This window comes from Saccopteryx bilineata, chromosome 7 (assembly GCF_036850765.1).
Source record: "Saccopteryx bilineata isolate mSacBil1 chromosome 7, mSacBil1_pri_phased_curated, whole genome shotgun sequence".
Lineage (NCBI taxonomy): Eukaryota > Metazoa > Chordata > Mammalia > Chiroptera > Emballonuridae > Saccopteryx > Saccopteryx bilineata.
In genome coordinates, this window is record NC_089496.1 from 46,289,778 (window position 1) to 46,309,672 (window position 19,895).

The 19,895-nt window shown below is 44.3% G+C and overlaps 1 protein-coding gene across 2 annotated transcripts in view; it reads right to left on the minus strand.

Annotated features, from left to right (window-relative positions):
* The window catches only part of CPVL (carboxypeptidase vitellogenic like), a 120,705-nt gene that overhangs the window by 22,035 nt on the left and 78,775 nt on the right, over window positions 1–19,895 (minus strand). For both annotated transcript variants that reach the window (XM_066238743.1, XM_066238744.1), the window contains exon 12: window positions 2,344–2,526. In XM_066238743.1, the coding sequence (XP_066094840.1) occupies window positions 2,344–2,526 (183 nt within the window). The remainder of the gene's footprint in view (window positions 1–2,343; window positions 2,527–19,895) is intronic.

The window sequence follows — 19,895 nt, forward strand, 5'->3', positions numbered from 1 at the left end:
CTACTAAGAATAAGTGCAAAAGCTGGACCAAATACAAACCCATCCATCTGAAAGTCCTGAATATCTACCAATGCATGAGGAGTGGATCTACTTCCTTTTGTTGCCATTAACAGATATCTCAAGTTTAGTCCTTAAAAGAATATAAATTTCTCATTTTCTGTGTAATTCTGGAAGTCAGAAGTCTCAAAGGGTCTTACTGAAGTAAAAGCACGGTGTTGAGAGGGCCCTGTTTCTCCTGGAAGCTCCAGGGGATAATCTGTTCCCTCACCTTTTCCAGCTGCCAGAGGCTGCTCACAGTCCTTGGCTCGTGGTCCCTTCCTCTGTCTTCAAAACTAGCAGTTAACTGCTTCAAATCGCTAAGTCATCTGCCTCCCTTGTTCATTTATAAGGACCTCTGTGATGACATTGGGGCCCTCTGGATAATCCAGAATAATGTCCCTATCTTTAATCAGATGATCGGCAACCTATTTCCATATGTAGCCCCTTCGTTTCTTCTTCCTACATAACATATTCACAGGCTGTAGAGATTAGAAGGAGAGCTACTTTGGGGTCCCTTTATTCTGCCTATTTCAAAGGGCCAGGCTTTCAAAGTAAAGGGAGGGGGAAGAAGGTGGGTCCAACATTCTGTGCAGCTGTCTCCATCAAAGCAATAGCTGACTCAAGGGCAAAGAGGCAACACAACCAATAAATTACCAACCTGCATGCAGCTTTGGGGAGACAAGACTTGATGTTGACACAGCACTTCCCATCTTTCCAGAACTCTCTGCATATAAACAGTCATTCTCTTTCTGTCCTTCTGTGGTCCCATTTTCAGACCTCAGACATATATCAATACTACCAAAGTTGTTTCTGTTGCACCATCTGGTTTGCCATTCTACAAGTCATTAATTCTTTGGCTTAATTTACCTCGATTTAGAATCTTTAACTTTTCCAAGGTAGTGTTTCCTCTCACTTGAGCCCAGAAATACGTCTTTCCACTGTTTCCTTTGCCCAAGGTAGTTAGCATTTTGTGTAATATTTAGACATTTTCATGTTTATTTAATGGTTACAGTGACTGGGGTGGGGAAGGCAAAGCTACCTTTTTTATATTAGAACACCCATAATTTTACCTGATCTATCATTTTTTCTCACATAATTGAGTAATACATATCATAACCCAATAACCCCTTATGACACCCTTTGTGACCTCTCATTTATTATCTCAAAGCAAAGTATTTTCAAGGAAGCATGCCTCTGATTAATTTCTGTTTGGAGCATGGATCTACCTAATGGAAAATTCGAGCATTTAGAAGCTATAATTCCAAATATCCAGAGAGACAGACTTGAGGTTCCAATGTTGCCTCAAATGAAAAGATTGTGGGGGAAAATCAATCCAAAAGATTTAAATTTCTTCCCTTAACTAACTAAGCAAAAGCTTATTGAGGGGCTTTCTCAATTTCTCCAAAAACTTTGTGCAGGTGAACAATGTAATCTCTGTGTGATCAGTGGAGAAATCCTGTTCATCTCTGAGGAGCTGAGACCTGTGAACCAAAGGCTCAGTGGACAGGCTTGGCCAGTAGTTATGTCGGACCTCTAAAATGGAGGTCAGATAGGGATTTTGTCCTGGGCTCCATGTGTAATATACAAATATGATCGTGGATTTGCCAGAGATTACATTGGCCCTTCCTCATGTGATTTGTTCAAGATCCCCTATTGTTGGCTCTGGCTGGTTGGCTCAGTGGTAGAACATCGGCCTGGCGTGCAGGAGTCCCGGGTTCGATTCCTGGCCAGGGCACACAGGAGAAGCGCCCATCTGCTTCTCCACCACCCCCCTCCTTCCTCTCTGTCACTCTCTTCCCCTCCCGCAGCCGAGGCTCCATTGGAGTAAAAAGATGGCCTGGCCGCTGGGGATGGCTCCTTAGCCTCTGCCCCAGGTGCTAGAGTGGCTCTGGTCGCGACAGAGAGACGCCCCAAGATGGGCAGAGCATCGCCCCCTGGTGGGCGTGCCAGGTGGATCCCGGTCGGGCGCATGCGGGAGTCTGTCTGCCTCCCCGTTTCCTGCTTCAGAAAAGTAAAAAAAAAAAAAAAAAAAAAAAAGATCCCCTATTGTTCCCAAATAGTCTAATTCTCTCATTAACGGTTCATCTTTTTGGTCTGATGGTTGAACAACACCTGCATTTTGGTCTTGTGTACCTTAATACAAACAGACCACGCTTCTCTTATGCAAAGCAGGACCGCAGAAGACACATTTTGGCTGGAGTGTGACTCTGCTTGAGGCCAGCCGTGCCTTATCGGTTTTCAGGTTTTGTTGTCAATCCCACTACCCCGTTCCCAACACCCACAGGTCCTGAAGTGTTTTCATACCTGATAGAAGTCACCCACTTGCCTCACATAGCCAGCCACTTCTTTATCAGATCTAAAGATCTTCCAAACTTTTCTTTCTGCCGTCTTGTAGTCCTGGAATCCTTTCCAATCCATGGCCATCAAGGAGCGCTCTGTGAGGGAAGCTGCCACAGTGATGTCCAGTTGGCCGTTGTAGATGAGAACCTAAATGAAATGGTGCCAGGTAAACATGCAGGATTCAGTAAGTGAAGTCAGCGACTCCATCTAGGTACAGAAAGTGCGTGAGGAAAGGAACCGTGAGCCCCTCTGATGTGATGCTCAGAGGCCAGTCCCACAGGTCAGTGGGGTCATTTACTTCTAGCTGGACACACACTCCAACAACCTGAAGTGAACTCAAGTCCTGTCTCAACCATTGCACTCTCCCAAAAGTTTGCTTCTTCGTAAGAATCTACATCAAGGCCTCTCTTGTTTGCAAAAGCATCTGTGCTGTATTACTTGGTGCTATTACATGCTCGGATGTACAGCGATGCTAAAGGGGAGGACTGTAGTTACAGCAGTTTAGTGGAATTGAGGAATACTTCCTAAGATTTTCACGAAGCCTGTATTTCATGAACCTGACTTACAGGCACCGCAGTAGCTGACGGGCTGGGCCTTTCTGGAGGGTCGGGGATCGCTAACCCATACTCCCCTCCTCTCCCACATTGATTTTCAGTGGCAACTACAATTTTTTGAGACAGACAGACAGGTGCAGATGCCTCAGGTTTGTTACTTATTGGAGGCAACGGTGTCTGCCATGCAACTTCCAAGACCTTCTTTTCTTAAAAGACAGCCATTTGTCAACAGTGGGACAATGTCCTTCTTCCCAGAATTCAACTCTTTTTTTTGGGGGGGGGGGCAATTTGATGGTTATTATAATAGAAACAACTCTAAGGCAACTCTTATTGTTTCTTCCCAAACAATTTTCAATTTGCTTGAAAAAGAATTCAGTAAATACCCAATGCTGATCAGGTTGCAAACTCCTGGGAGAGTGGAACATGCTACTTCTCTTTGGAAAAGCTGCGGTCCATTTTTATCACGAAGACTTTAAATGTTGAGATGTTTCATCTCAGTAATCCCGATTATTGATTTGCATTTTATGAAAATAAGCCCAAAGAAATGGGGGGAAAAATTACCGTATTTTTCGCTCCATAAGATACACTCTTTTCCTCCCAAAAGTGGAGGGGAAATGCCCATGTGTCTTATGGAGTGAAAAATACGGTATTTTGTTAAATATTTTAACACATCTTTTGGTTCAGAATATTTTTTTTTCTTATTTTCCTCCTTAAAACCCTAGGTGAGCCCTGGCCGGTTGGCTCAGCGGTAGAGCGTCGGCCTAGCGTGCGGAGGACCCGGGTTCGATTCCCGGCCAGGGCACATAGGAGAAGCGCCCATTTGCTTCTCCACCCCTCCGCTGCGCTTTCCTCTCTGTCTCTCTCTTCCCCTCCCGCAGCCAAGGCTCCATTGGAGCAGAGATGGCCCGGGCTCTGGGGATGGCTCTGTGGCCTCTGCCTCAGGCGCTAGAGTGGCTCAGGTCGCAACATGGCGATGCCCAGGATGGGCAGAGCAACGCCCCCTGGTGGGCAGAGCATCGCCCCATGGTGGGCGTGCCGGGTGGATCCCGGTCGGGCGCATGCAGGAGTCTGTCTGACTATCTCTCCCTGTTTCCAGCTTCAGAAAAATGCAAAAAAAAAAACAAAAAAAAAACCCTAGGTGTGTCTTATGGTCAGGTGCGTCTTATGGAGCGAAAAATACGGTATGTAACTATACTTATTAGTCTTATTATAATGAAAAACTTGAATACAATCTAAGAGTTCCACAATTAGTAAGTGGTTAAATAAACTGTGGTACAGAAATTCTATGGGCTACTGCAAAACCACTTAAAATGTTTGACTGAGCCACGAAGCAATGTGCAAAATGCTGATTCACGTACACGTCAGACCTGAAAGCCCCAAGTCAAATATAGATGACAATTATGAACGGATAAAATAGGTATACCTATTCACATATATGGGATGAAAACAAAACAAAACAAACAAAAAAATGAATACAGTCTATTAATTTAGGTGATAAAGTTTCAACAATCTTCTCCTTTGTTTCCTATTCTTCTCAGCCTATTTTTAAGCAACTCACACAGTATCAATTCTTGTGAAGTACTGTCATTCTACTCCCAGCAAGGAAGCTGAATCCACAAACTTGGATATAAAACGTTTCACCGACAATGTCCCCATCTCTGCCTTCGCGGTGTAGGCTTCTTAAAAGGCTTACAGGTAATTAAAGAGCCCGGGACTTTTACACGCTCCACGTTCTGAAGCAGCATGGGCCGGGATTCGGCCGAAGATGAAAGAGCCCCAGGCCTCTGCTGCAAGAACGTGGGGTCTTTTATGTCATCCCATCGCCATCACCACCTCCACTCTCCGTAGCAGAAACCCCAAGGGGGGGAAACCCTGGTCGATTTAAAGCAGCCTTAAAAAAATACTCAACTCCCCCCCTAGGCGATAAAGCTCCGCCTTGTTTATACAAAGACACTGCCTTGAAGAAGAAGTTCTAGTAGGTAGGGCCCATGCAAAACTCCCCCAGCTGTTTCGCTAACAGTATGGAAACAATTATATATGATCTGTAACAGCAAACAAGGCTGCAATGCTTCGCCATTCGTGGAAGGCCTGATTACAGCTGATGAATGAAGATAATCATCTATAAAGTAATTCCTCTGCGAGACCCCGATGAAAAGAGGCTGATTAACTAGCATATGCGCAAGTGTCTCCAGACGGCTTCCTCTCCGCGGCCACTAAAGGACGCTGCGTCTTTCTGGGTGTCTCTCCTAGCTCCTTACTCTCATCAAGGATATTTTGAAATCGATTTAAGGGATTTCATTCAATCGATGTCATCTTTCAGGGATGAACACCCCCGGATCACACAAAAGCGGGCTTAGAATCACGGCATTCGAGCGCCTGCTTGTTGAACTGAATTGAAATAAAACCCAGCCCTGAGCTGCGTCCCGGGTTCCTCCAGACTCGCCATGAACCAGGGCACTTAACTCCCTGGAATGTGGCCGGGAAGGGCTGCACAACATAATTTTGTGCATGTGATATGCAGAAGGCCCACTTCAGGGGGCGGGGGCCAATGGAAATCCTTCTTCTGCAAAAGCAAGGAAAACATTTTTAACTTCTAAAGGGCACATAAGTCAAATGCAACCAAAAAAAGAAATCAGACTAATGATCAAGTGAAGTGATTTCAGACCTGGCATTTAAGGCTGCCAGCCTTACATATTAGAATTCCTGAGCTTTTATTTTTATCTAAATGTCACATTTACTCTCGTCAACCCCCACAAGAATATCCCAGTTGCCTCTCGAGCTGGGTGAGTATGCGAGATATCCCAGGATCGGTGACAGTGAGCCGAGAAGCCAGGTGGGTGGGCTGCAGGGGTGGGTGGTCCTGAAGCCCACAGGCACATGTGGGCCATCGACATCCTGACGGAGAAGTTCGAGGACAAGGCACGAGCCCCCAGTGTGGAATCTGCTCGCACACATTTGCTTAGTTCTTCCTCGGAGGGTGACCAGCTGTCCCGGTTTTTCCTGGCCTGAAGGGTTTCCCAGGATGCAGGATTTTCAAGCTAAAATGGAGACAGTCTGGGGCAAGCCTCCCCCTGAGGCTTGCTGGTATTTTAAGCAGCAGGGACTAAAGACAGAGTGGAGAGAGGAATGAATGCAGCTTTGAGCTCCACTTCCCCGTTGGTAGTGAGTTCTAACAAAACACGGAGCAGGGATGGGGCTGGTCAGAATCAGTTTACCAGGCAGTGCCGGGAACACGTGTCCGCACTTCCCTCCCCGGTCGGCTGCGAGGCCTCCCTTTAGAGATTTTCCTTTCCTATTAGTACTCAGAGGTCTGACTGGCTAGCTCGTTGAAAATGATGGTTATGCAAAGACATGAAAAAATAGTTCTTATGAAAAAAAATCGATGGGAAACTCTGATTCCACTGTGTTCTATCCTTACTATAAAAAGATGCTTCCAACTTGGGGAAAAGAAAACATCAAAATACAAGCGGTTAAGGTAGTCTAAATATAGGTGCTTTGTTTAAACTTGACTATGTTCTAGGACTTTTATTTTTGCAAATGTGGTTAGGATACTTCTATAATGAAAAAAATAATAAAACAAAATGATAACATGAAGAAGTCAGGCACCTCCGTTTGGCAAAAGATGGGTTTTACTACACAGTCATTTGCGCCAACTCAAATATTGCCAGTTCCCAATTTTTCACGACAATTCGGTAAAAAGCATAACTTTAGTTCATTCACCGATGATCCTAAAATCCCTTCTGTAATTCAAGCATTTACAAGAAACGGTACTAAGTAATTTTGATTATAAGCATTTTTTTTTCTGACAGGCAGAGAGACAAGGAAAGTATTTTTATCATGTTCTTTACGTTTTGAAGTGCTTCCACGCACATAGAGTTGTATTCTGATACTAATTCACGAGGTTGAGACGAGGAGGGTTGCACAGCTCACCTCCACTCTAGGAAACTGGGAGGCCGCGAGGTGCCCACGTGCATCCTAAAACCGACTTCCAAACTTCTCCGCCTACAGCTCCTCAGGAAAGGAGCTAAAGTCCTTCCAACCGACGAGCATTTACTGATGTCCCACAGCTAAATGCTTAGTGCCCCCAGAAACGGAGAGTGGCTTGAGTCGGACATAGTTGGCATCTCCAGTTCAGACACACTCTTGGGTTGGTGCCTGTGCGTGTTCGTGCGTGCCTGTATTGTTTAAGTCTTATGTCCTGAAACCATTAACTTAATAGCCCTTTAGGGTAAATATCCAAGTCTGGGACACAGCTCATTCATTTCTCTCCTAGGTTCTATGGACCAGGATGTGTGCTAGGGTGTTGCTCAGCTGGTGGCAGATGGCTCACTTCTGTCGTCGGGAGTGACCTTGAGGAAGCAGCTGGGGAATAGCATCAGCTCCGAAGGAAGGAGGCCCTGGCAGCGCTCGATCCATCCGCCGCCCTTGCACAGTGTCTGTCTGCCTCCCTGTAAAATATACCGACACTTACAGGGTCGAGCCCGTTGCTCTCTTTACAGGCTTTCTGTAAGCTATCTAGTGATCGTCTGCTGCTGTTGCTTGCCCAGGTCTACACTCTTCTTTCTCCTGGTGACCTTCCTCCCAGTCCCTCAAAGGATACAGCCCTCATGGAGGCTGTCAATCACAGGGCCCTGCCTCTTCTGCGTCAGGGATGAGCACGTGACCTTAGCTACAGTGCCCTGATGGATCTGCCGGGGAGTTTTGCCACCTGGACCCCCAGAATTTTCCCTGGTTCCTATCTTTCCTCACTCCAGTTTTTCAGTTTGTGTGTGACCTATCACATCTTCTGATCAATTCCTTTCAGGTTTCAAGTGACCAGAATTGTTTCTGTTGCTAAGAGTATGAAATCCAGGCTCATGCACCATCAGGCCAATGCACACAGACCCAGGCATGAGGTAACTGGGGGCCTGTGAACACACGGCTCAACCTTCAGTTCTCTTTCCTGAACATGAAGATGGTAAGACTTGTACCTCGTTGCAGTAAGAATTAGTAGGTAACGTGTATACAGCTCGTAGTTCTGGGCCTGATACAAACTGGAAGTTCATTGAGTATTAGGTCCTCCTCTTCTTCCTTAAGGTTGATAATTTGATAATGAATTCACTCAAGGAAACATGTCTAAAACTTTCAGAGTTTGTGGGTGGTCATTTTGTGTTATATACTTAGCTGCTAAGCTCACTCTTTCAGACAAAGGCCTACAGCAAGAGGAAATCTGCCAGGTTAAGTCTGAATTCTATGTATTCAAACTCCTGAAATAACGTACCTTCCACTATGACTTTAACACATGTTGGGTATGGCATCTCAGAAGTATTTTCCTGGTAGTCAGAGCCATAAGTTCACGAATTGCTCTTTTAAAGGAACTTTTAGTCTTAAAGCACAGGATTCAAAATTACAAGGAATATCCCCATATTTAGATGCTAGAAATGTATAGTAAAAGCACGGCTTTTAAAAGGACATTTTGAATAATAATTGAACTCTGTGATTCTTATGTTACAGGAACTGTGCTGACCATTCTACAGCCATGAATGATTCCATAACCCCTCCAGAAGGCAGGTGTTAGCCACTCTTTTATAGATACAAGGAGACAGAGATGTAGGAAGATGAGCCAAATGCTGACAGAGATTCAAGATCATATCTGCGTGAGTCCATAGTGTGTGCTTCTAACCTCTCTTCCACACTGCCTCTCTGCCTAAGACACTAGCCCTCCCCCCAAAAACCTCCACATTGAACGTGTGGTATATTCTGTATCTGTGATTCCACATGCAAGGAGCAAACTTAAAGATAAGTATGACTCTTTGAAATGAAGGATGCGTGTTTATAGTTAAGAGCACAGCCCTGTGGCTCAGTTTGAATCCTAGTCCTGCCACTTACTAGCAAGGTTATTTTAATTAGTTTATTCAGCCTGTCTAAAGTTCAGTTTCTTCATCTGTAAAATGGGTACAAGAGACACCTATAGGACAGAGAGTCACTGGGAGAGTTACATAATATTATACCTGTAAAGCATTCTGCATCCCAAGCACATAGTAAATGTTTAATCAATGCTAGTTATTATTACCATTCCATTTAAGGAATTTAACATAGCTATTCAAACAGCTCCATAATTTCCAAATGAAATGTTACCTGTGGATTACAAACGTAATTTAGGATGCAAGAGTTAGAATTCTAACACAACTACCCGTGGTCATGAATTTGGTGAAACGAACAGCAGGGCCTTCTAAAAGTAGTATGAGGCTTGCAGGCAGAAGTCATGAGCCCAGCCCGGGCTCAGCCTCCCGGGTTCTGTGCTCACTGAGGGACTTTGATAAGTCATCCACTCACTCACTCTGAGCCTTAACTTTTCTCCGCTATGAAATGGAATACCTACATCTAGAGTTGTTAGAAGGGCCGAATGGGATACGAGATGTAAAAATATCCTGTAACCCGAAGAGCAGGGTTTCACCCATGTTTGTGTTACTCCTTATCGAGAATAATCTGGGCCCTAGCCGGTTGGCTCAGCGGTAGAGCGTCGGCCTGGCGTGCGGGGGACCCGGGTTCGATTCCCGGCCAGGGCACATAGGAGAAGTGCCCATTTGCTTCTCCACCCCCCCTCCTTCCTCTCTGTCTCTCTCTTCCCCTCCCGCAGCCAAGGCTCCATTGGAGCAAAGATGGCCCGGGCGCTGGGGATGGCTCCTTGGCCTCTGCCCCAGGCGCTAGAATGGCTCTGGTCACGGCAGAGTGACCCCCTGGAGGGGCAAAGCATCGCCCCCTGGTGGGCAGAGCGTCGCCCCTGGTGGGTGTGCCGGGTGGATCCCGGTCGGACACATGCGGGAGTCTGTCTGACTGTCTCTCCCCGTTTCCAGCTTCAGAAAAATACAAAAAAAAAAAAAAAAAGACTAATCTGAACATTACAGTTCCACAGTGGAGTGCAGAGGTCTTCAGTTGGCTGCCTGAGCACTTGCTGTATATCCAGTGCGTGTCCGTGGTGGTGGTGTTGGCGGTGTTTTGGCAGTTGGATACCAGAGTTCAAGTACTGGGAGATCTGACTAAGCCAGGGCTGGATTCCCACTGGACCCCAGTGACTAGCCCTGGGCAGTAGCCGTCTTCCTTAGACACAGCCCCACCCTTTCCTTCATGGCCCCCTGCCCTACAGAGGTGCAAGGGCAGTCGTCATTGATTCAGTGCTGATGCTATTGTTTTTCTTAAAAGAGAAAAATATTTCTCAGTATCCATGTCTTTGCCACGGGTAAAACAGAAAGATCAATAGGCCTCAATCCAACCCTAGACACTGATTTAATTTCCTTCCTGGACCCACAGGCTGCTGAGCTCCCCTTCCATCTGCAATGGAAGGGAAGTGGCCTTTTGTCTGAGTGGGAGATGAGCCCAGACCGACTTACATGAGGGATGTGTTGTGTTGTGTTTGTTTATCCTTCTCATATGAAATCTCTACTTATTCCACCGCCAATATTTATGAAGCGCCAAGGATTAGGCACTCAGGGGACAGAGAGGAAAAGATATAATCCCTTCCCTTCGTAATGCGTCAGGGTTGTTTTTTAGACTTTTCAAAACAGTAAATACTCAGAAGAGGAAAGGCAAGTTTATGCTTTCATTCTCTAAGATTTCCTTAAAGGAGGGGTCAAGAAAAGTCTGTTTCACTTACGTCTTTGTAACATCTAGTTATCGTGACATTTCAAACCACAAACTTTTCAAGTTCTGGATGTATCATTTATAAGTCAGCAGTTTATTCATAAGTTGAACCCTCTCAGCAAGAAAAAACTCTCCCCAATAAAAATCTAATGAACAGAAGTAGATGATGATGATGAAGAACCCTTTTTTTATATAATATATGCCTTTGGAAAGTATTTTTCTAAGCAAATATAAAGCAACCATCTGTGTTAGCCAAAACAAACAAACAAACAAACAAATAAATAATACCTGCTGATAGACTTACCTACAGACTCAACTAAAAAGATCCCACACCCTCTGAACTCAGATTTTGACTTCGGGTAAGTTAGGGGGTGCCACAGATACTCAAAGAGGGAAGAAGACATCCGTGCTTTCAATGGTGCTTGGACAACTGAATTTTTGAAACAGGGACCAGAGACAAAAATATATATATATATTTATACATGTGAATTTTGTTACAGATTTTATTGTCGCAAGACTGAAAATAAAATCACATGAGGGCCACTTACTGATCTAAACTTCAATTTCTATTATAATCCAAATTAAAAAAAAAACTCATATTACTAACAAAGAACACAAAACTTCCTCCTCTGTTTGCCCATTTACTCCGCTACTTGTTTGGAAAATTACTGAAATGCCACAGAAGGAGGCTCTGGTCTCTCAGCACAACAGGAGAGAGCAAACTGGGCTTTTGTGAGAAGGACCTTTGTTGTTGCATTTTTAGACGAAAGATTTATGCTTATATTTTGGCCCATTTACAATCCATCATAATACTTTGCAGACAAAGTTATGCTCTTTTCCCAATGATCTAGTGACCTTAATCTCTAATATTTTGTGGTTTCCTGTTTGGGGAAATGATTGAACGGCAGCCTAAGCTATTCCAGGCGGCTCGGCATTCCCTGTTGGCCGCTATCTGTCTTCGTTTTGAATGTTCTCCTGTTCACCAATCAAAAAAAAAAATTTTTTTTTTTAAGAAGCTTTTCCTACAGATGCTAAATCAATGAAACTCCTGCAAAGTGGCCCTCCACACTTCCTCTTCTGGCTGCCTCACTTATCATTCTTCTATTACAATCTCCAACAGAGCCAGGAGTCCTTGCTGCCTGAAGCAATTAGCATGCCCCACAAGTGCCTTTCTCCTGAGCGGAAGGGAATTAATTTCACTAATATCCAACTCAACGCAGGGTCGTTCCCAAGAGTTTCTCAAAAGCTCAGCTGTAAAAGAAGAACTGAACTTCAGCTATGGAGTATAAGATTCAACTGGAGGCAGAGACATTATTCTTTCACAGATAACGCCTGCCCCCCTACACACCCCACTGCCCACCACTCGTGCTTCTTGGGAGTCCTTCGTCCTGGCGATTTTGCAGGAATATGGGACAGTAACACTCAGGAAACCTGAGCCCCCCCCCCCCCCCCCGGGTCTGCCCAGAGAAGGTTGTGGCAGAAAAATAATGCAGCCATTGAAGGACCCGGTAGTCACTTCTGCCACCAAGTTGGGCTTTAAAGGGGACATATTTTGCTTCTGAGTTTAAGGGGAAGACAATGGAAGAAGGAGAGTGAAATTGGCATCAACACCCACCCCCATGTGCCTGCCATTCGCCTCCCAGCTGATTTTGCCAAGACGAGTCAAGAAAAACGAGAACGAAGCGAAACAAGGTTGAGTGAGTGTGCAGCGACTATACAAATAATGCCTTTCGGCCAAAGAAAATTATTCCTGCTTTCTTGCAACTTAACTCTAAATAATTTAGTTGCTTTCAGAGGGGAACAAGGAGCGGGGCCAACTTGTAAAGGATCCAGCAAGCTGTCACTCCAACCCAGGGATCTTTGAGAGAAAAAGTTAACTACCTAGAACAGCACATTTCAATTTACTTCTAATACTGATCGGAGCAGTATTTTCCCTCTGGTTTGAACAGAAAAGTCCCGGGCAGGGGGCGCCTTTCAGGGTTCCTCTGCTCTACCTCCTTGTTTCAGGGTCTGCTGTCCTCACTCTTTTCTGACTCTCTCACTTCTTAAGAGTCTCTTCTGATCATCATCAACTACTGGATTAAAAAAAAGAAACTGTAAATGTCCAGGAGCAGGGCAGCCGCTCCCCCAGACAAATCTCTCCAGGGACGAATGTCCTCTCCAGTTGTCAGAATGTCACCTTCAATGTCACCATCAAAGGTCATCCCCAAAGACTGCCACCGGCTTGCCAATGTTACTACCCTATTCATAGGTGGGCCAAGTCATCATTGTCTTTCTTTTCCCACCTTGTTAGATGGATCTAATTAACAAGGATCACACACAACCTAAGCAACAAGAAACAGCTACACAAAGCAAATAAAAAAAATGCTGTACGTCGGCCTAGTGTGCGGAGGACCCAGGTTCGATTCCAGGCCAGGGCACACAGGAGAAGCGCCCATTTGCTTCTCCACCCCTCTGCCACGCTTTCCTCTCTGTCTCTCTCTTCCCCTCCCGCAGTCAAGGCTCCATTGGAGCAAAGATGGCCCAGGCGCTGGGGATGGCTCTGTGGCCTCTGCCTCAGGCGCTAGAGTGGCTCTGGTCGCAACATGGCGACGCCCAGGATGGGCAGAGCATCGCCCCCTGGTGGGCAGAGCGTTGCCCCATGGTGGGCGTGCCAGGTGGATCCCGGTCGGGCGCATGCGGGAGTCTGTCTGACTGTCTCTCCCCGTTTCCAGCTTCAGAAAAATGAAAAAAAAAATGCTGTAATTTATAACAATCAAGTCTATAGGTATTAAGCCACACTAATCAATATAGTAGCCACTAGCCACATGAGGCTAGTGGGCACACTTCAAACATGTCTAGTCCAAATTGAGATATGCTATGAATCTATGAAAAACCCCTGGATGTTAAAGACTTAGGACAAAATAAAAAGAATGTGAACTATCTCAATAATTACTTGATATTGATTGCATGTTGATATCACACCATTTTGGCTATACTGGGTTAAAGAAAATGCGTTATTAAAATCAATGTCACCGGTTTCTTTTAGTCTCTTAAATGTGCCTTCTGGAAAATGGAAAGTTGCATATGTGGCTTGCGTTCTCTTCGTATCAGACATCCCCTGCATGCCTTGGACTTGGTATATCTTACAAAGATAATCAGTCCCTTTGTCAACAGCTGCCATTGACACCTTCAAGGGTGGCTACTCTTAGGGGAACACTCCGCTGTTCAGGAAGCTGGATTAAGACGACTGGCAAGCATTTCACGCAGAGGTGTGGAAGACCCTTCAATTATTACAGGAGGAGTAGGCAGGAGCTATAGAAAGACACTTGGCCACCAAGCGCCCCTGCCAGCTCACTGCTCCCCAACATTATCAAGTTCGAATAATAGTAGTGCTGCCATAACATTGAGTGGATTGACCAAAAATTTCAAGGGGGAAAACTGGCGAGCTGAGCCCCTGCCGCGACTTTGGAGTGTCACGGTGGCCCTGTTTGCCTTTGTGACCACGACCACCCTGCTGACGTGATCTCCAAGGCCAGCAGCAGGTGAGGTGGCTTTGTCGTGGAAGAAATGTTGAGCAACCTGCACAGGTAATAATTGAACAATTGAGAGGTGTTCGGAAGCTCCCCTAGGAACCCGGCCGTCGGGAAGGCGGGCCCTGGAGTGCCCAATGAGCAGAGCCTTCAGCAAGGCGCGGCCCACCTTGGACTCTGGCTGGCCTCGGGATGCGTCACACCCATCCACAGCCCTGTCTCCCATCACACACTTGCCTTCCAGCTTGAGAAAAAGCTCTAGCTGCCAGCGAATGAGATCGCCTCTCTCTCAGGAGAAAACAGAGTGAGTAGCGGAGAAGCCATTTCCACGAGGGTACTCCCCACCTGCGGTCCTCCACCCCCAGGGGAATAGCCAAGTCAGTGAGAGGTGAGCAGGCTGAGCTCCTCGTGAAAGAAGGCAAGTACCTGGTTGCACAGCTCCGTTTTCCTTACCAAATCAGAACAAAGTCTCACTGAGGCTCTGTGCTCACAGGAAAACCTGCTATCACTCGGGTGCAAGATTCTCTCTGCCCCACACTCTCAATGGCGCTATTCATCAAAGCCACCCCATTAGCCTGCAATTAGTTTTCTTCCTCCCCCAAACACAACTTCCCCTTGTTTGGTAAGTAAAGCATCCTCTTCCCTGTTCTTGCCCCAGAATGTCAAATAGGCTCAAAAGGATTGTGCCAGTCGCTGTAACAAATACAGGGACTGTCAGGAGGCTGCAGAAACAGACATGAATATTCACAATGAAAGGAGCTCAGGGAGACAAAAAAATCGAGAGGGAGGGAGGGAGAGAGAGAGAGAGAGAGAGAGAGAGAGAAGGGCAGAGGCTCCTGCCCAGGGCTCTTGTTTCAGAAAGCGTGGTTGAAGGTTCTGGCTTTCACTCTGTCACGTGCCATTCAATCCAGGAAGCCTAAGCTGTGGAGTTGACAGTGACCCAGTGACGAGACATGGACTTTTTCATCATAAGCAAGTAGATGGCACAGACTGAGTCACACAGGGGTGTCCTTGGAGGACTTGTACAAAGCAGGTCGGGCACATCCAGGGATGAAAAGCCCCTAGGAAGAGCCCCAGAGGTTGTGACTGTGGCTTCCTCAGGCTCTGGGAAGGCTGGGAACGTGCCTTCCCTTCTGGACTAATGAACCAGGGCTGACTGCCAGCCACTGAATTAAGTCACCCGAGCTCAGATGGAAGAAGAGGAAACCCAGTGGAAAGAACACTTAACCTGGAGTCATATCTTGTGGCAAATGGACTCCAATGATGATGATGGAGATTGGAAAAACCAAAATACTGGCTTTGCCTCTGATATACTGTTGCTATGACAACTAATATGTGACTCTCTAACAAACAGACCAAATAAGCGTCCCCATGCCAATCCATGTAGTAAACATTAATAAAGCTTATTATGTTTTCTTTTTTTAAATAAAAAATGAAAGCTTTACCCTTTTCCTCCCACATCCCTGGGGAAGGTGTAAATCACACACTGCTTTCCAATGGAGACCACTGGTTTCCAATGGTCCAGTCTTTTAGGACATTTGGATCGTCCTTTTGCATCTTTTTCTACTAAGACACCAGGAACAGACTGAGAGGCTATGCAGAATGTGGACATTTATTGCACGTAAACTGCTCCTCATTGTATTAAAGAAATACTACCACCTCTTTATCTTTTCAAAGTCAAGTCAGGTGATATAATAGCCTTTGTTTCACAGCTGTTGGATTTCATAGCAACTGAATTTAAATACAGTCATCCCTTGGTATCCATGGGGATTGGTTACAGGTCCCCTGCAGATACCAACATCTGAAGATACTCAAGTCCCTTACTTATATAAAATGGCATAGCATTTGCATATGACCCAGATACATCTTTCTGTATACTTTAAATTACTCTAGATTACTTATAGCACCTAATAGCATGTAAATGCTATGTAATTAGTTGTTATACTGTATTACTTAGGAAATAATGATAGGAAAACAAAAACCTATACCTGTTTAGTACAGATGTAACCACTATTGGCCTAACGACATAGTACATGTCGGCACCAACATAATTTATTTTTTCTCAAATATTCTTGATCCACGATTGGTTGCAGTTGTGGATGCAGAACCTGTACACACAATGGGCCAACCTTTTGCATTTCTTAGCTTAATGACTCTTAGATCCCTAGACTCTGCCTAGCAAACGACACCGCCACTTAATGCCATTCTTCTCGCACCACCCGTGCCCTGCCATATTTAGTCCACACCAGAATACATGCTACTTTTCCTGTTGTCATAGGTGTCAAATGGACCTTTTAATGCTTTGAGCAGGAGGTACCTTCACACAACAAAATGAAGCCCCTGCAAAATGATGACAGTGCTCGGCACGCAGTCATTGAAAACAAACTGGTTCGCGCGGCGGATTATAATATCACAGGGCTTTCAAAAGAAAAAAAGAGCCCTGGCCGGTTGGCTCAGTGGTAGAGCATCGGCCTGGCGTGCAGGAGTCCCAGGTTTGATTCCCAGCCAGGGCACACAGGAGAAGCGCCCATCTGCTTCTCTACCCCTCCCTTCCTCTCTGTCTCTCTCTTCCCCTCCCGTAGCCAAGGCTCCATTGGAGCAAAGATGGCCTGGGCGTTGAGGATGGCTCTGTAGCCTCTGCCTCAGGTGCTAGAATGGCTCTGGATGCAACAGAGCAACGCCCCAGATGGGCAGAGCATCGCGCCCTGGTGGGTGTGCAGGGTGGATCCCGGTCAGGCGCATGCGGGAGTCTGTCTGACTGCCTCCCCGTTTCCAGCTTTGGAAAATGCAAAAAAATAAAAAGGAAAAAAAAAGAAAAAAAGAGAAAAATACGCACTGGTTCTCATTCAAACATTTCATCCCAACGTAAATTTAAAGGACAGATGAGAAAAAGTGTCAAAAGCATGGCAAGTTTGGATGAAATTAAAGCCTGTTTCATAATACATGGGTATTCCCTTTTCTCTTTATTCATTGAAATGCTTAAAAATCAGAGATGACCAGAAGTATGTCTCATTAGAAAAAAAAAATATCTAACGCTATTCCTGCATTTGGATTATAACTGAAACAGGTACAATGAGTTTACAAGGCCCTCTGTACTATAAACGTACACTATGTTATTTGCCTGTAAAGTGGCAGTTGCTCATCTATAGGCTATGATTACATGAAACACATGTCCCAGGGTGAGCTTTCCTCTCTTCCGCTACGCTTCACGGGAGCTAAGCCACTTCCTCCTCCCAGACATTTTTCACGGAATGGCAGTGACATTCCCGTCATTGTCTTCAAAGGCTTTGGAAGAAAGTGATCACTTCCGCTTGCAGTCCACAAAGCCAGACTTTTCCCATCATGGTTCCATGGAAGCTTGGAATCCAACTGAGCAGCTGAAGAATCAGGCCCATCTCGGTGTTAAATCTCTCTTGCTATGCTGGGCATTCATCAAATCGAGCTTCCCAGCCACTTTCCCCATTGACATTTTGCCATCAGAAGATGTTATTAAGGAAAATGCCACAAGCAATTAGAATGACTGCAAAAATGAGTTCATCTTACTAGAAATATTTATCTTTCAAACTTCTAAGTCACATCCATTAATCAGGAACTGCCTATTTCTAAATGAAGATCTTTTGATAGCCTAGGACAAGCAAATAAAACTCTAACGACCTGGGTGTTAGGATTTCAGTCTGGCGGTAAAGCTGAGAAACATCAAGATCTTGAATTCTGAAGATGCAATTAGTCGAAACTTAATGAGCTGCAGAATGATAAGTGACAGGGAAATGTAACTTTATATTTACAATTTCCTGACAAGATGAACTTTTAAACACAGCAAACTGGGCCCTACCCCAGGGCAGTTTAACCTTTCAGAGCACAAGCATGTGGAGGTTAAGAATTGGCATTTGGAGACGGTACCTCCTAAAACTGCAGTGGTCTTCCAGACAGCTTAGCAATAGGGACAGCCTCAGATCCAAGGCCAGTGCTTTGCTTTGAATCCAAGTGGCCTCTATGGATAGGGCTGTGGCTTCTGTTTGTTGAAATAAAGGTTTTACACAGGAAATGTAACACACACATACACGCACACACACTCCCATTCTCCTGTCTTTGGGAACACAGACCCTATATTTTTAGAAAGGCAAGAAGTATAACAAGACAAAGAAAGGGAGGTTAAAAACATATTCAGAATCTTTAGCAAGAATCTCTGAAAGAACAAGGTCTTCTATATCAGAAAGGACCTTGGACTGGGGGACCTTTACAAAGAGCAGGGTTTTCAAAGCCAATAGTTCTTATGAGGTGAGTTGCTTTCTTAGATTTTAGAGATGCCCTATTGATCTCCTATAGCATTCTATCACTGTTAAAATCAGGACACATCTTACAATCAGTACCTAAAAGTGTCTATAGTTTTGTCTTTTGAAAAGTGCTGCCTAAAAGAGAAAGAATCAAAATATACATAATATAATAATATAAATGGTAGAGTGGCAAATTACTTGCACTTACTAAAATTGAATATAAACTTATTATAAAGACAGCTTATTGTATAAATGACAGACCAGCTGTATTCTTTCTGTAATTTTGTTCTTTTCTCGCCCCTTCCTTCCTTCCTCCCCTCCCTTTCTTTCTTCCAAGTTCATTGCACACTACACTACTATGTACTAGTTGCTATATGAGGCAACTAAATCAGAATATTTGGTAGAATGGGCCATGATTAGGTATTATTTTCAAGCTTTCCAGGGGCTCCTAATACAAAGGGACCAATAGCTAGCACCAAGCGTGGGACATGAGGAGAGAACATGGGTTCCATGTTGGTAGTGAACTCTAACATACAGGGGCAAATAAACAACATGTAGAGGTGTTTGACTTAGACTTTTCCTGGCTAAATTCAACAAAAATGTAAGTTCATAATCAGAAATCACCTAACACACAAGTAAACAGGCCTGTTTTATTGGTCTATTTGTCTATTCTCTAGCCAATACTATACTGTCTTGATTACTGTAGTTTTACAGTAAGTCTTCAAGTAAAGTAGTGTCCTTTCTCTGACTTGTTCTTCTTCAATATTGAGTTGGCTATTCTGAGTCTTTTGCCTCCCATATAAACTTTAAAATTACCATATTTTTTGCTCCATAAGATGCAACTCACCATGAGACACACCTAGGGTTTTAAGGAAAAAAATAAGAAAAAAAAATTCTGAACCAAATGCTATGTTAAAATATTTAATAAAATACCCTATTTTTTGCTCCATAAGACACACAGGCACTTTCCCCTTTTGGGGGGGAAGGGAGTGCATCTTATGGAGCGAAAAATGCAGTATTTTGTCAAAATCCATAGACTAACTTGCTGCAATTTTGATTGGAATCACATTGAATATATAGATCAAGTTGTGAAGAACATGAAATATCTTCATTTATTTGGTTCTTTGGTTTCATTCATTAGAATTTTGTAGTTTTCCTCATAAATATATACATATATACTATACATACATACATACATATATACACATGTATATATACACACATATATATATAGATATAGATAGATAGATAGATAGATAGAAAGATAGATAGATAGATAGATAGATATATCCCCCTAAATATTTTTATTTTGGAGTGCTACTGTAAATGGGGTTTTTTGGTTTTTAATTTCAAATTCCACTTGTTCATAGCTGGTATATAGAAATGTAACTGCTTTTCGTATATTAACCTTGTAACCTGCAACTTTGCTATAATCGTTTATTAGTCCCAGGAATATTTTCAGTTGATGCTTTCAGATTGTCTATACAGACAATCATGTCATCTTAACTTATTCATTCTCCATTACTCTTATTTTCTTTATTTAGATCTGAATTTCT